Source organism: Priapulus caudatus, unplaced genomic scaffold (assembly GCF_000485595.1).
Source record: "Priapulus caudatus unplaced genomic scaffold, Priapulus_caudatus-5.0.1 Scaffold1270, whole genome shotgun sequence".
NCBI lineage: Eukaryota > Metazoa > Priapulida > Priapulimorpha > Priapulimorphida > Priapulidae > Priapulus > Priapulus caudatus.
Genome location: NW_014578331.1, coordinates 49,232 through 63,811, shown reverse-complemented (window position 1 = coordinate 63,811; position 14,580 = coordinate 49,232). Strand labels below are relative to the sequence as shown.

Below are 14,580 nucleotides of genomic sequence, written 5' to 3'. Positions count from 1 at the left end.
CACGCGAGGTTTCCCAAAGTTATCTCAAAGCGAGAGACAGTCGCAGTCAGCAGGTATCTCGAGTCGGTTTTCAGCAAAAATACTAGATTTTCACCGCTCATTATCTCAGCGTAGGGGCATCATAGGGACATGCGGTTTGTTTTATATTAACAAGGCAGGACGGCTGATCAATAATACTGCAAAGAATCGTCAAAATAAAACGGAAAAAGTTTATTAATTCGACTAATACTGTAACATGGTTTCAGCATTTCACCGTTGTACGCTCTCCTTCTTAATATGCTCTTGATATTATTAATGCAACTAATAATATTAGCATAGGTGTCAGCCAATGTGCGACTTGTGCGCCGTCTGTTGTCAATCTGAAAAAGCTATTAGTGATGTTAGCACACGCCATTATTTATTAAAGCGACAATATGCGCATCTACACGCTAATTTCTCCAGTACTAGACTAGCAAATACTTTGTGTCATGCATAATCATACTAACTTATGACAAAATAAACTCTAGTTCCTCCCATTTCACTGCGCGTTGTCTTATAAAAGGTATTTGAAAATACCTCCAATGTTGTTCAAATTCTCCGATGTTGTTGACACTTTTGCGTTGCTCTGCCAAGCAACCGTACAGCGGGTGTAGCAAAGATTTCTACGGCCCGTGTGCGTTTTTCGCTCGCACGCTGCTAGCGCAATGACATGTTATCGTTCGCGATATCAAGCCTAAAATCAATGTTATTCTCAGAGTCTATTACGCTGCCTAGTATTACTTTCCCAATAGCCATTGATGTTACATACACTGCAGTTCACAATACTACAACTATCTTAAAATGTAAACGATTATATTCTCTGCTCAACACCCGTAGCAACATGTGACGTCACCTAACCGATTCGGGGCGAAATTGCTTGGCAAACAATTCGGCGTTGGCGCCAGATTACCAGATTTCGCACCTTTTTCTTGTTGGTTTTAAGCAAATGCGCACTGAAATGGGAGGAACTAGAGTTTATTTTGTCATAAGGTAGTGTTATTATGCATGTCACAAAGTATTTGCTAGTCTAGTACTGGAGAAATTAGCGTTTGGATGCGCATATTGTGGCTTTAATAGTTATTTATGGCTAACATGTTCGTTTATATTGTGAGGCATGCACACCTGGTAATGTGTGTGTAATTAGACTCCTTCGATTGCGCAAACTGAACAATAACAAGAAATGCTTATTTTTATGCTGTGTAAGCAGCTTAATTTGTGAAATCTAGAAGTTGTTATTTAAGGAATTCATTTATTTTTTTTAATAAAATTGGAAAAATCTAGGAATAATTTATAACTTAGTGTTGTGCCAAATTATATCAGATGATTTTATGATCATGCCAAAAAAAGCGATGACAATGACAATTTTCATGTGCTAGACTACGCATTGTTGTAAGCTATACTCGAACCTGGCAAACATATAAAGTTATTATGCTAGATTCATTTTCTTGCTAAAAAATAGCATATACATTGTTTATTTAAAATGAAGTGTCATACATTCCTAAAAATTCACATCGTATGGAGCTGATCTGGTTGATAAGTAACTGAAAATGGTACTCGTCACCTGTACAATCATGCCTACTCGTGAAATCTAGTTATTGCATTAACTACTGGAGTAGAACAATCACCCCCCCCCCCCTGCACTCACACACTCACACACAGCACGCATGCTCACACGCCCCCTTTACTCCATTCACCAACTCCCACCCACCTGTTCCTTCCAGCACCAAGCCCCTTAACCATTCCAATGCCTTTATTACCCTCTCACATTCTATCCCAAACCCTCATACCCCTTCGACATCACATGCCCCAACCACTCCACCCCCAACCAGACGTAGTTTGCCCTAAGTTGGTGAAAAATACCTATCACTGGCACACACAGGTTTTTCTCACATGTACAAATACAGAAAGCACGAGAATTGAAATGGAAATATAACGACCATTCTGTAGTGATTACTACGAGACAGTACACGACAATTCCTTCTACGAGCATTGTTCAGTCTTCCCAACTCTCATGAAACATCGAATATAATCAATATATGCCTAAATCTATACTAATAAAACTGCCATGTGCTTTGCAGAATGAAAGATGGTAATGGCAACGCATTTACCATGTTGAAAACCAGCTGCTCTGCTATCAGTGCTATGTCTTGGTAGCTCTACACTCAATCAGTAACAGATGGCAGATGTCTTATTTACAGTATCGATCCGCTTTCATTTTTTCTCTCCTAAAAGTAGAAAAATACTGTCAATGTACGTGGGCTGTTGCCCGGTATAGTCAGCAGTAATATGGAGAAGAGGTGCATTTATACATTCAAAACCAAAATGAATATTGTATACTACTCGCAATAGTGGAGACTTCGAGCGAATACATGCCCGTTCTAATACTTTGTTCAACAGTTGTAAAAAATATGAAAGCATCCGAACTTCAACCATTTTTCATTGCTAAATGCATGAACGAATGAACACACAAAAACGGCTGTTTAAATACCTCTGATAATTGGAAAAATGATCGGAAAAATCCAAGTCAGTCCGATCAATTACATAGATAAACGAATATTTTAGCGAATATTACTATAACTATATTACGGAAAAACGATGCGGGGTCAAATAGAAGTATTGACAGAACAGCCTTATATTAGCTAACTGGCAGTGTTATCACAGCAGGACAAAAACCATTTGCGAATGTCTACGCACGGTGCAGTTTGCCAAAGTGAAATTCCCATGAAATATGATAAAGTGAAATTCCCATGAAAGATGTGAAAAATTTGTTCTTTTTTACGACAAGTACCTGTCTAGCAGCATCCCGTGCAGTGAACCATCCTCCTTCGCCTTCTTAAGGTTCGTCCGGTCCCCTTCGTTCACCCGGAGTTTCCTGTCCTGAAAGCTCTGAAACATTTTCCTAACGAAACACGGCGCCAAAAGCATTTATTAGATTGGCATGACACAGTGTGACTGTGTATTGTGCTGAAGCATGTTATATTGCGTGAACCAGAGGTATGAAATGATATATAGTGATTACTCCATATATCCAAGGTAGGTATATCCAATCTCTTTCCATGCTTTTATTGAAATTATATTATTATATGCGCTGCACAGTTCAGCTATTCTCCTACGGAGTGTTTTTAAAATTAATATTTTCCAAGCATCAAATCTTTACATGAGATTGTTTATACCCATGTATATGCAATGTCCTCTAAAGAGCATCACAAGATAAATATAACTACCACAGTACTATCCGTAGCCAAGGTTATCTATTATAATAATGGTTTACTTACACATAGGAGAGTTCTGATAATTTCACACTGCCCTTATCAATGTCTGGCTGGTTGTCTTTCTTTTCCGTCTGTTTTTCAGCTTTCGTTCTGACCTGACAAAGTATGGAGGAGTCATAACACAACATACATAACCACATATTGCCTCGTTATTTTACATACTATGCATTAATAAACGGAAACAGTTTGTCTTTTTTTTCTGTATTACCGATTCTCTCATGGGCATTCTCTTGCAAGACAAATCACAACTGTTCCATGATATCTTTTCTGGTGATCTAACATCAAATATTGATAGTACAATGAATTGTCATTAAAAATGGACAAGCCAAATAAATGAAGTGATTAGATCACAGATCACTGGCATACCTTTATGATTTCATTTGCCTCGACCTTGGGACTCTTAGCTATGAGATCCCCATCCTCTTCAGTGCAGGAAAGGAAGCAACTGTTACAAGCCAACAATGCTAACTTGCCCTAAAAACAAAAAAGTTACATGTGTATCCAATGCTTTGCCAGGTTTTACGCCACATTAAATGAACATTTTCAAACAAATTACGTGCGTGCGTGCGTGTGCACGTACACGTGCGTGTGCACGTACACGTGCGTGCATGCGTGCGTGTGCACGTACACGTGCGTGCATGAGTGTGTGCGTGCGTGTGCACGTACACGTGCGTGCATGAGTGTGTGCGTGCGTGTGTAAGTACACGTGCGTGCGTGCGTGCGTGCGTGCGTGCGTGCGTGCGTGCGTGCGTGCGTGCGTGCGTGCGTGTGTACGTACATCATACTAGTGTTGCCGCCTATCGTGGAGTTATGTACTATTCGCTAACTCGAGTTAAGCGTCTACACGGGGCCTTAACTCGAGTTAAGGATACTCTCCACCTTTTGTACGGGTATTGCTCTAGTGAAGATTAAACGTTTATTGGCGAATGAATCAAATCAATCACTTGTTTTATTTATTGAGGAGATATATCTCTATGCGCGAGCCAAAAAATTTCATGAAATTTCCAGCACCTAATTATGTTACCACACAAATTTTGAATTTTTATGTAAAAATTGTATTTTGGATATTTTGTATTTAGTACGAATATAATTTTGTAATTGTATTTATAAAGAGTGAGGATACAACATTTTTGCCACATGTTAAGCACAATATGGACCAAAATAGTGCGTCAGGATTTTTCTTTAATTTTCATATTTACTGAGAAAAATTGAAAAAACTGCTTAAAAATCCAGCTGTGTTAGAATTGAAAATTTTAGCGAATAAAGAGGCACTTAATAACAATCCCTGACGCACTTCTTTACCACAATATGTTACCATTAAAACGAGTGTAAAATTAAATTAATCCGAGTTGTAATCACAGAGAAATATCCAGTTATACATCGGCTACTATGTCAGAAATTGAAACGGAGAAATTTCTTTCTTTAATCAGGGTTTTTCTATTTTTCACAATGAGTGACCGCCTGTGTGCAAAATGGGTGAACGTATGTGATATATCTATTGTTAGTACTTACTGCGACATATCCATGACTAACTGACACCACTAAATTGGTAAAATGTTCCATGCACCTTGAGAAATTCTGAGAAATTACGAGGTGGCCAACGCAATTTCATGCAAATGGCGCGAACCCGCCCATTGCCTGACGTCACTGTCAACAAACGCGCGCCTTATGTAAGGTGCGTTGCGAGGTGTGAGAACTATTTTAGGCTCTTGTGGGATACTTATTGGATCAGGGTAGTAGTACAGCTGTAGCAGGGTTGATGTTGATCAGGTTAATTATCTACTCCTGATGTTGATGGATACTGGCTCAGTGAATATCGTGAAAATGCTGGTTGTATCCAAGGGCGTCAGAAGCAATAAAATAGTGCCGCGGCTTTGGTGATAGGGCGAGCCCCGGGGAGGCGAGGCCACCCTAGGGGGGTCTGGGGGCATGCCCCCCCCCGTAACAATTTTGAAATCTACAAGGCAAATGGTGGGCTCTGGTGCATTCTGAGCATTGTGATTTAGCACAAAAAAGTGTTTCACTGTAATTTTAGAAAAATACATGATGATTTGAAAGATTTGTTGCTTAACATAGAATTAAAATATTCAATAATGACCAATGTCGCGTGCGTGTGTGTGTGTGCGTGTGTTCGTGCGTACGTGTGGGCGTGCGTGCGGGCGTGTGTGCGTGCGTGCGTGTGTGTGTGTGCGTGACTGCGTGTGTGTGTCAATATAGTAGAGAGCTGCAATTTTTTTATAACCATTACAAACGAGGAAAATGTTGGATTATATATATATCGTATCAATCTAAAGCAAAATTAAATATTAATTATACATGAAGCATGGATACAGGTTCTCGTTTTTGTGAGGCAGATATTGATATTAATATACATGTAATACAAACTAGTTTATATGTACAGTGAGGGCTATGAACGACTGGTTTATCGCACGTGAATCACGATTAAATTTAAATTATGTATGCATGTTTATTGCGAATACAGGGCCGTATAGCGTGCGGGGGGCAGCTTCCATCCCTAGATTTTGGAGCAAAATTTAAAAAATAAATTGTTCTACTAAAAGAGAATTTTCCTAGTCAGAATGAAGGCTGTACATGTACTCAAAAGTGCTTCAAATACCATCTCATGCGATCTACATTTTCAAAATTTTCTGTGGGAGGACCCCCCAGACCCCCGCCTGTTTTTCGCCACCTCCAATTGAAATCACGGATCCGCCACTGGCCCCTAGGAATTTGCTCAGCCTACGGCCCTGGAATATGTTTAAAAATGAACCGAAACCAATTTATCTTTACTTGCGTTGCGTCGGGTAACAGCCATAATAACTATATTTCTAAAGGCTGTTGGCGCCGTACGTTGACTTCCCGAGGACACCGTCACCATGCAACGACGCCAGCAGCATTTAGCTATTCATCCGTAATAGAAAGCCAGTGAACGTCAGCACGCCGTCCTTACGTTGAGAAGGGAGAGTGGAGTTAGACAGGCAGTCACGTAGGTCCTACACACGCAATCGTGCGAGCAGGCATACGGTCGGGTAAGCAAATTGTATAATTGTTCCACTCACGTCTTATGATATATTACTTATATTATATTATTATAATAATTCACAAAAGTTATTATTATGAATAAATAAATAAATTTATATCGCAATACTATGATTCCATAGAGAGAGAGAGAGAGCGAGAAAGAACATGGGAACATTACTGAAAATTCCACTAGTCAACCAAAGCATAAAGGATTCTGCTGCTCACATTGTGACTGCGCACGGCATAGGCTGCCAATGCCCTATGGCTTGCACAGTCGAGCAGCAGCAGCGCCAGCAACAACAGCAGCAGCAGTAGCAGCAGCAGTAGCAGCAGCAGCGGCATCAACATTAGCAGTAGCAGTAGCAGTAGCATTAGCAGTAGCAGTAGCAATAGCAGTAGCAGCAGTAGTAGCAGCGCAGCAGGAGCAGCAGCAACAACAGCAGCAGTAGCAGTAGCAGCAGCAGGAGCAGCAGCACTAGCAGTAGCAGCAGCAGCAGCAGCAATAGCAGCAACAACAGCAGCAATAGCATAGCAACAACAGAAGCAATAGCAGCAGTAGCAGCAACAACAGCAGCAGTAGCAGCAATCGCAGCAGCACTAGCAGCAGCAGCAACAACAGCAGCAATAGCAACAGCAGTAGCACTAGCAGTAGCAGCTGCAAACATGTACCAAGTCATCATCGTCTGTTTACGTTTTCAAACACAGGCTCCCACATTTCACGCGGCCCGATTGCATCTGATCGACCAGCAACGACACCACTCTTCTCAACGGAGAGGTATTTCCCGTAGCCAGACTTTAGCGCCACCTTGCTGTCGGATACACGCACTGCCGTCAGCACTTCCTCTGGGTTCGGACCTTCCCCTGAGCAAAACCAAATCCGTACGTGTGAATCAACACAAATATTCTTTCATCAGAAATTAGCGGGGAAGAGTTACGCTCATCTCTCGTATCGCGTGGGAATTACTTCACGCTATGTAGTAAAGTAATGTAGCGCACGGGCGTTCATATAATAAATATTGACGAGATATGTTCAAGCGATGCAACATAATCACACTTTCATATTTTAACTTTATTTCCAAAATTAAACCATATTTCAACTTTCTCTTTTCACACACATACATCTGATTAAATGGCTACCTTCATCGTGTGGCGGCCCGGTCGTAAACAAGCCATTGTCGAGTGCAATGACATACGTGTGTGGCCTCACTTCTATTGCTACCGATCCTGTGACTTCATCAAACTTCTCCACTGCCCACCAGCCATCTATGCAACAGTATTAAAAACAGCATATATGAGTATTTCATTCTTTTTTAGTTCTTTTTTAGGATTTCATCTGGGATTTAGCTTGTGTACTTGTTAGAAACTCGGGTACATACATGCTTGTGCATGCACTGACACACACTAATAAACACAAAAATGCATCCTCACACATCCACTCACACACACAGGCACGAAAGCGCACTCACACCCATGCAAGCACAAACACAATGACACCTCCCCCACCACCACAAGCACATAAATGCACAAATGCACACAACACAACCCAGGGCGCGACAAGCCTGCTTGCCCGCTTGCCCGGGGCAACCACAATTCGCCCCCCCGCCCCCGGCAAGTAGCTAGAAATTGCACTTGCCCGTTCGGGCAACCAAGTTTTTTTTATTGAATGTCTAGACAAGACATAATGATATTTTTCTGTTTCCATCTGTCCCTTGCATTTTTTTGCACAGACATGTCATCGAGCTGCCTTGCTGCAACGAATAAAACACAATGCAATGAAACAATCGGTGGATACAGACACAGCAACATGTAAACCCGGCCCCCAGGCCAGGCATAGTCATTACGTGATCAGCTACCTCAAATGTTTGCCCCCCTACTGCAACCTGTGAAAGAGGATTTTCTTTGCTGAAGTACAAAAAAACAGATATTCCGGTACACTGTATATTGTGCTGTCATGGTCTACATTATATCTGCATGCATGCACCACTATATTCTCTGCGCTTACGATCCAGCCCCAAATAAACGTGAACATATTTTTTTAATTTATTGTGAGTGTGGTGGGTTTCTGATAATAAACCAACACTTAAGAAAGTTAAAAATTAAAACAAACTGCGTGCTGTGTCCCAACATGAATATATTTTGTATACAAACTCGTATCAGCTGTTCAACTTTCTACCGTGCCGTTAAGTGAAATGCTGGATGTTGACTTGTTGGACCTTCATTTACGTTATTTACCATTTAAATTCATGTTAGAAAAAAATATTGTGTATTTCTTTATGTTTTTCGGGCAAGTGACTTTTGCCTCTGGGCAACCAGTTTCATAACTCACTTGCCCGATACAAGTGGAAGAAAAAAAATTGTGTAGCACCCTGCAACCACACCCACATTCATTATAAACAGCATAGAAGGTAAACAAATAATTCACAGGCACACAAAAATTACACAAATGTACAAATAACTAAGGTACCATGACTTGCAATGTCCTGAACCATTTCACTGTCTTCATGTTCTTCAACTCGTTTCCGCTTCTTCTTGTGCCTTTTCCTGAGGAGATTGAATGGATTAGCCTATAAATTACTAAAATTATTGACAACCTTAGTTATAGCGTGATACAGCGTGAATACACATTAAACTGTAATGATGAATGTGCATATAAACGAGGAGATAAACATTTGATCCTCAACAATATACTCCAAATAGATCCTAGTCTCGTATACCCTAGAACTTAGAAGTGGGGGGAGGGGGGTCAACAAAATTTGTGTGTAGTTACCTCTGCCCAACAGAGTTGGAGGAGGTTATGTTTTCGCTCTCGTGTGTTCGTGTGTTCGCGCGATCGATATTAACCAGCCAGCCAGCCAGCGAGTCAGCAAGCCGTGGCGTATGGCGTATGTAGTTGGCGGTCGATCGATATCACCCAGCAAGCCAGCGAGTTACTTAGCAAGCCAGCAAGCGTGTACATGTGAGCAAGCAGCAGCAACGAGCGGCTGCTACGAGCGAGCGAGCAGCAAGCCAGCAAGCCAGCGTGTACATGTCAGTACGCTAGCGTATATCGTGGGTTATTCGTGTGTTCGTGAGTCGTATGGCGTATGTCGTTGGCGGAGGTATATATGGACTCTCCGTGAGTGCACTCTGTCTAGACGATCTGCAGCCCGGATATCCGCGCGAAGCGCCTAAACGCCGCGCAGCGGTGACAATAAATCTTATTCGCTGCCCTATTTAGAAAAATTTCGGCAGTGCCCTTTGGGTACAGGATAAAGCCGTATAATCGGTCAATTGAGGAGTTGTGGCGATTCCACAAGCCTTTCGACTATGCACGTAGGTCGAGAATAAATACAAATGCTGGTAATTGCTCGTTTGCTGGTCGGCGCGTTTGATTTTCCTCTAGAAAAGCGAGTTTGCATTTCTTCCGTTTCACGCCCTGAATTTATTCTCGTACTTATGGCGTGCCATAGATGGCGCGAAGAGGCCCTCTTGGAAGGATTTTCAAGGTATTTTTCCACACAAGGATCGGCGATTCAGCTTAGACTGCTTCGCGGTGGAGAGTTCTACACGCTGCACTAACTATAACTTTAGTGTAGCGAAAGATACTTGGCCGAGTTAAGGTCCGTACCAGTCTACCTCGAATCGTGACGTGCGATTCAAATTTTCGTAGCCATCTTAGTACCCCCGACGTTGATTGGCTAAGCCCGTTGATTGATGTTTGTTTACACTGAGAATTTTCACTAGATGTTATCTGGAAAAGCGCCTGGCTCCGAACGTGCGAGGTTTTTATCAACCTCTTGACCCGGCGCTGCCCGTGGCGACGGCACGTCGTGCGAGCACGTGCTGGCGTGGCTGTGGCAGTTTTTACACGTAGCTAATCCTACAATACGCCGCCACACTGACACACAAATATATATATATATGCACATGTTTTTACGAAGACGGCGGAGCGCGACATTCCAGCCTCCCTCTTCCCCCGCGCTCACGTGGCGGCCGGGCACGGTCCAAATGCTATATCCAACAAACGCTGGCTCGGGGAGTTTTTGCGCCGCGGTGACTTTTGTAGTAAATAGATTTTGTATTTATTTAGCATTACATTTTATTGAAACGCTGCAAGTGCATGCTTGTGTCCCTGGCTGCAGCAGCATTGATGCATGTATATACAGGGTTCACCCTACGTTGCGCAAACGGGGCGCGCGCGCCCCGTTTGGGAAAACTCCCCCCTGTTTCAATCGTTGCGCCCCGTTTAAAATACCTCCGCCCCGATTAAATTCCACCACAATAAAAGTTTGCCAGCGCGGGAATCGATCGTCAAGAAGTACAATTCGACCTTTCACTGTAATTTTAGAAAAATACATGATGATTTGAAAGATTTGTTGCTTAACATAGAATTAAAATATTCAATAATGACCAAAAACTCCAAATTTATTTTTCTCACTTTAACAGTGGAATAATCTTTGGTAAAACTTCCTGAAATACATTCTCATTCAAGACATGCATACAATTGTACTGGTGCTCACAAACGAACTGTTAATATTCATCATGAAACGCGCTGACCCCGGGCAAAGCATGCTCCCTCAATATAACGCAACGGCATGCTGCCTGCATAGAATCAGGAGTAGACGGGTGGCAGAGGAATGTGTGCCAGAGTTCTGGATCATAAAATTTTATAGCTACAGGTGACCTGACCTCATCTGAACCTGGTCTCCGCTTATAGGGGCCTAGATTACACGTATATACATGATATATGTACCGGCCAAAAAACGGTATACATTATAGAAAGATTTTGGTTACGGAAAATTTATGGCCTGAAAAAAGTGCCGCGGCAGTTCCGACGCCGTTGCATCATGTGTCTCACGTCATAATGACGTCAGCCGCGGCTCACTACACATGTACGCTGGCAAGCAAAACGCTCTGACAGTTCACATGTACCGTTATATGGAGAAATGAGCACGTACACAAGTGGCACATAGTGTTAGCCATCAAATAAACTTGAAAACGAAAAATCAGTAAAAATTTTCCTAAAACCTTGAGAGTATCCTTAAGGTAACTCGAGTTAGCTTAACCTCGATCGACTGGCGAGGTTAAGCTAACTCGAGTTAACGCTAACTCGAGTTACCTTAACTCGAGTTAAGCGTCGTCGTGTAGACAAGGCTTATATCGCACACACGCACCTACCATTCATAACCTACATGCTAAACGACTGACTCTACCTTAGCCCAGACTATTTACAACTAAGTCTAACTACATTTACTAATAAAATGTACCATCTGTAAACCACATATTACATTTACCTCCCCCTTCTTGAAAACGATGATCACATCATCGATTCACCGCCCGCTGATCTAAATTTCCTCTTTAACTACCTTCAAACCTCACCATATCTAACACACACTCACACACACACACACACACACACACACATACATACACACACACACACACACACACACACATATGTAACACCACACACCACACACACACACACACACACACACACACACAGAGGAGATGATAAGCCGTATTAATCGGTCAATTGAGGGTATTTGTGGGCGATTCCAACAAGCCTTTTCGACTATGCACGTAGGTCGATGATATTAAATTACAAATGTCTTGGTAATGCGTCGTTTAGCTGGTCTGCTGCGTTTGATTCCTCTAGAAAATGCGTAGTTTGCAATTTCTTCCGGTGTTTCACGCCCTGAAATTTATTTCGTACTTATGGCGTTGCCATAGTGGCGCGAATAGGCCCTCTTGTGTAATGGGGGATTTCTAAGGTATGATTGTTTCCTAACTACATAGGATTCGGCGATGCAGCTAACTGCTTCGCAGGTGGAGAGGTTCTACAGCGCTGCACTAACTATAACTTGTAGTGTAGCGAAAGATACTTGGCCGAGTAAGGTCTCGTAATCCAGTCTACCTCGAACACATCGTGACGTGCGATTTCAAATTTCCGTAGCCCATCTTAGTCCTCCTGACGTTGATTGGCTAAGCCCGTTGATTGATGTTTGTTTACAACTGAGCAATTTCACTAGATGTTAATCTGGAAAGCGCCTGGCCCTGAACGTGCGAGGTTTTATTCAACCTCTTGAACGGCGGCTGCCCGTGGCGACGGCACGTCGTGCGAAGCACGTGCTGGCGTGGCTGTGGCAGTTTTAACGACGTAGCTAATCCTAATACGCCGCCACACTGCAACACACAAATATATATATATATGCACATGTTTTTACGAAAGACGGGGCGGCCAGCGCGACAGTTAACCAGCCTCCCTCTCCCCGCGCTCACCGTCGGGCCGGGCACGGTCCAGAATGCTGATATCCAACAAACGCGTTGGCTCGGGGAGTTTTTTTGGCGCGCCGCTGGTGACTTTGTAGTAAATAGCATTGTATTTATTTACAGCATTACATTTTATTGAAACGCTGCAAGGCATGCTTGTGCCCTGGCTGGCAGCAGCATTGATGCATGTATGAACAGGGTTCACCCTACGTTGGCGCAAACGGGGCGCGCAGGGCCCCGTTTGGGGAAAAACTCCCCCGCTGTTTCATCGTTGGCGCGCCGTTTAAAATCCTCCGCGCCCGATTAAATTCCACCCACAATAAAAGTTTGCCAAGCGCGGGGGAATCGATCGTCAAGGAAGTACAATTCGACCAAGGATACCGGCGGTGTATTTTTAACCAGTACCGCACGCATGCACTCGCAGTACAATACAACCGTCAATCTTGTCCCACCCAACACTTAACTGTAAGCACCGCGACTCGGCTATATCTTAATATATACAAGCAAGCCCCAAATACCGTCTAATGGGTGGTGGGCGGATTTTATGCAATTCATTGAGTGGTGACGCGAAAAAACGACGGCCCCCTAGTGCCCACCCCCCCTCCCCTCCCCCCCTTCCCCTCCCTCCCCCCTGTTTGAATTTCATCCTGGGAGAACCGCTGATAAGATAACCGTTATAACGCCGTCGGCGGCGGAGAGCCCAGCGGAGAGAGAGAGAGAGAGACGGACCGTTGGGGAGTGTGAGAACGCCAGATAAGGTAGCGAAATACGGCAGGTGACTGGTACGACGGCAGAGGAGTAACAAACGCGTGGTCAATCTACTTAAGGGTGTAACGATAGTACCGGTATTATCGTATTTGCAATATATTGTTTAAAACTCGATTAAATCGGCAGATGCAACTTCCGGATATCGATATTTTACGATACGGCTGGTATAACAACGAAATAAATTACTTGACACTTGGCCTTTATGTCTATCATTGTTTAATGGCTCGAAAATTATGCAGCCTGGCGTCGTATATATTAGAAAGCACAATGCCTGCACGACCGCATACAGTATTACTGGTCAGCATATCACTGCATGCAGCACTGTGGGCGGTACTCTGCCCGGTGCAGAGTGGGGCAGACGTGTTGAGCGAGGCCGAGAGCAGGCACGTAGGGAAGTCTATATATAGCCTTATGCTCACCTGAGTGGCCCGCCGCGCGGAGAGCGCGATACAACTGAAGCGAGCAACCCACTGTTTCAGTTTAGTTTTCAGTTTCAGTAATCCCAGTATTAGCCAATTATGGCAGCAGGGTATTGGTGTATTCCAGCTACGTCAGTGCCTTCGGGTTTGTCTATATCAGGCCGGTACAGGAGATAATTTGCATTATTTTATCACGTGTGGTTTGTGTTATACTTATAACCACTCAGATGTAATCGCCGTGTTCGTGGACGTCACTTCCCAGCTTGTGAAGAAGATGGTGAAGAGGAGGAAGGGGAGAAGGGAGAAGGGTGGAGAAAGGAGGGGAGAAGCTGGTTGGGAGGAAGGGGAGAAGGAGCAAGTGTGGAAACGAGCAGGGGAGAAGCTGGTGGAGAAGGAAGGGAGAAGGGGAAGGTGGCCTGGAGAAGGGGGAGAACCTTAGTGGCAGGAAGCAGGTGGAGAAGGTGGTGGAGGAGGAAGGGGGAGAAAGGCGAAAAGGTGGTGATGAAAGGAGGAGGGAGAAACTGTGGAAGAAGAGGAGGGGAAGAAGCTGGTGGAGAATGTAAGAAGGGAAGAAAGGGAGAAGCTGGTGGAGAAAGAAGGAGGTGCGGTGGAGAAGGTGTGGTGAAGGGTGGAGAAAGAGAGAAAGGTGGTGGCAGGAGAAGGGCACTCCCTGGCCACTTCCGCACCACCTCCTCCTCTCCACCACCTCCTCCACCAGCTTCTCCACTCCTCCTTCTCCACCAGTTCTCCCCCTCCTCCACCACCTTCTCCTTCTCCCCTCACCTCCTTCTCCACGCAGCTCCCCCTCCCTTCACACAACCGCGATCTAC

General features: G+C 43.8%; 1 protein-coding gene across 1 annotated transcript in view; it reads right to left on the bottom strand.

Annotated features, from left to right (window-relative positions):
• Window positions 1–1,454: 1,454 nt before the first annotated feature.
• The window catches only part of LOC106816050 (protein FRG1-like), a 14,417-nt gene continuing 1,291 nt past the window's right edge, over window positions 1,455–14,580 (bottom strand). Inside the window, exons 2-8 of the mRNA XM_014820595.1 lie at window positions 8,776–8,852; window positions 7,449–7,574; window positions 7,003–7,172; window positions 3,657–3,764; window positions 3,294–3,385; window positions 2,807–2,917; window positions 1,455–2,243 (exon numbers count right to left, since the gene is read on the bottom strand). Of these exons, the coding sequence (XP_014676081.1) occupies window positions 2,207–2,243; window positions 2,807–2,917; window positions 3,294–3,385; window positions 3,657–3,764; window positions 7,003–7,172; window positions 7,449–7,574; window positions 8,776–8,852 (721 nt within the window). The 3' untranslated portion in view covers window positions 1,455–2,206. The remainder of the gene's footprint in view (window positions 2,244–2,806; window positions 2,918–3,293; window positions 3,386–3,656; window positions 3,765–7,002; window positions 7,173–7,448; window positions 7,575–8,775; window positions 8,853–14,580) is intronic.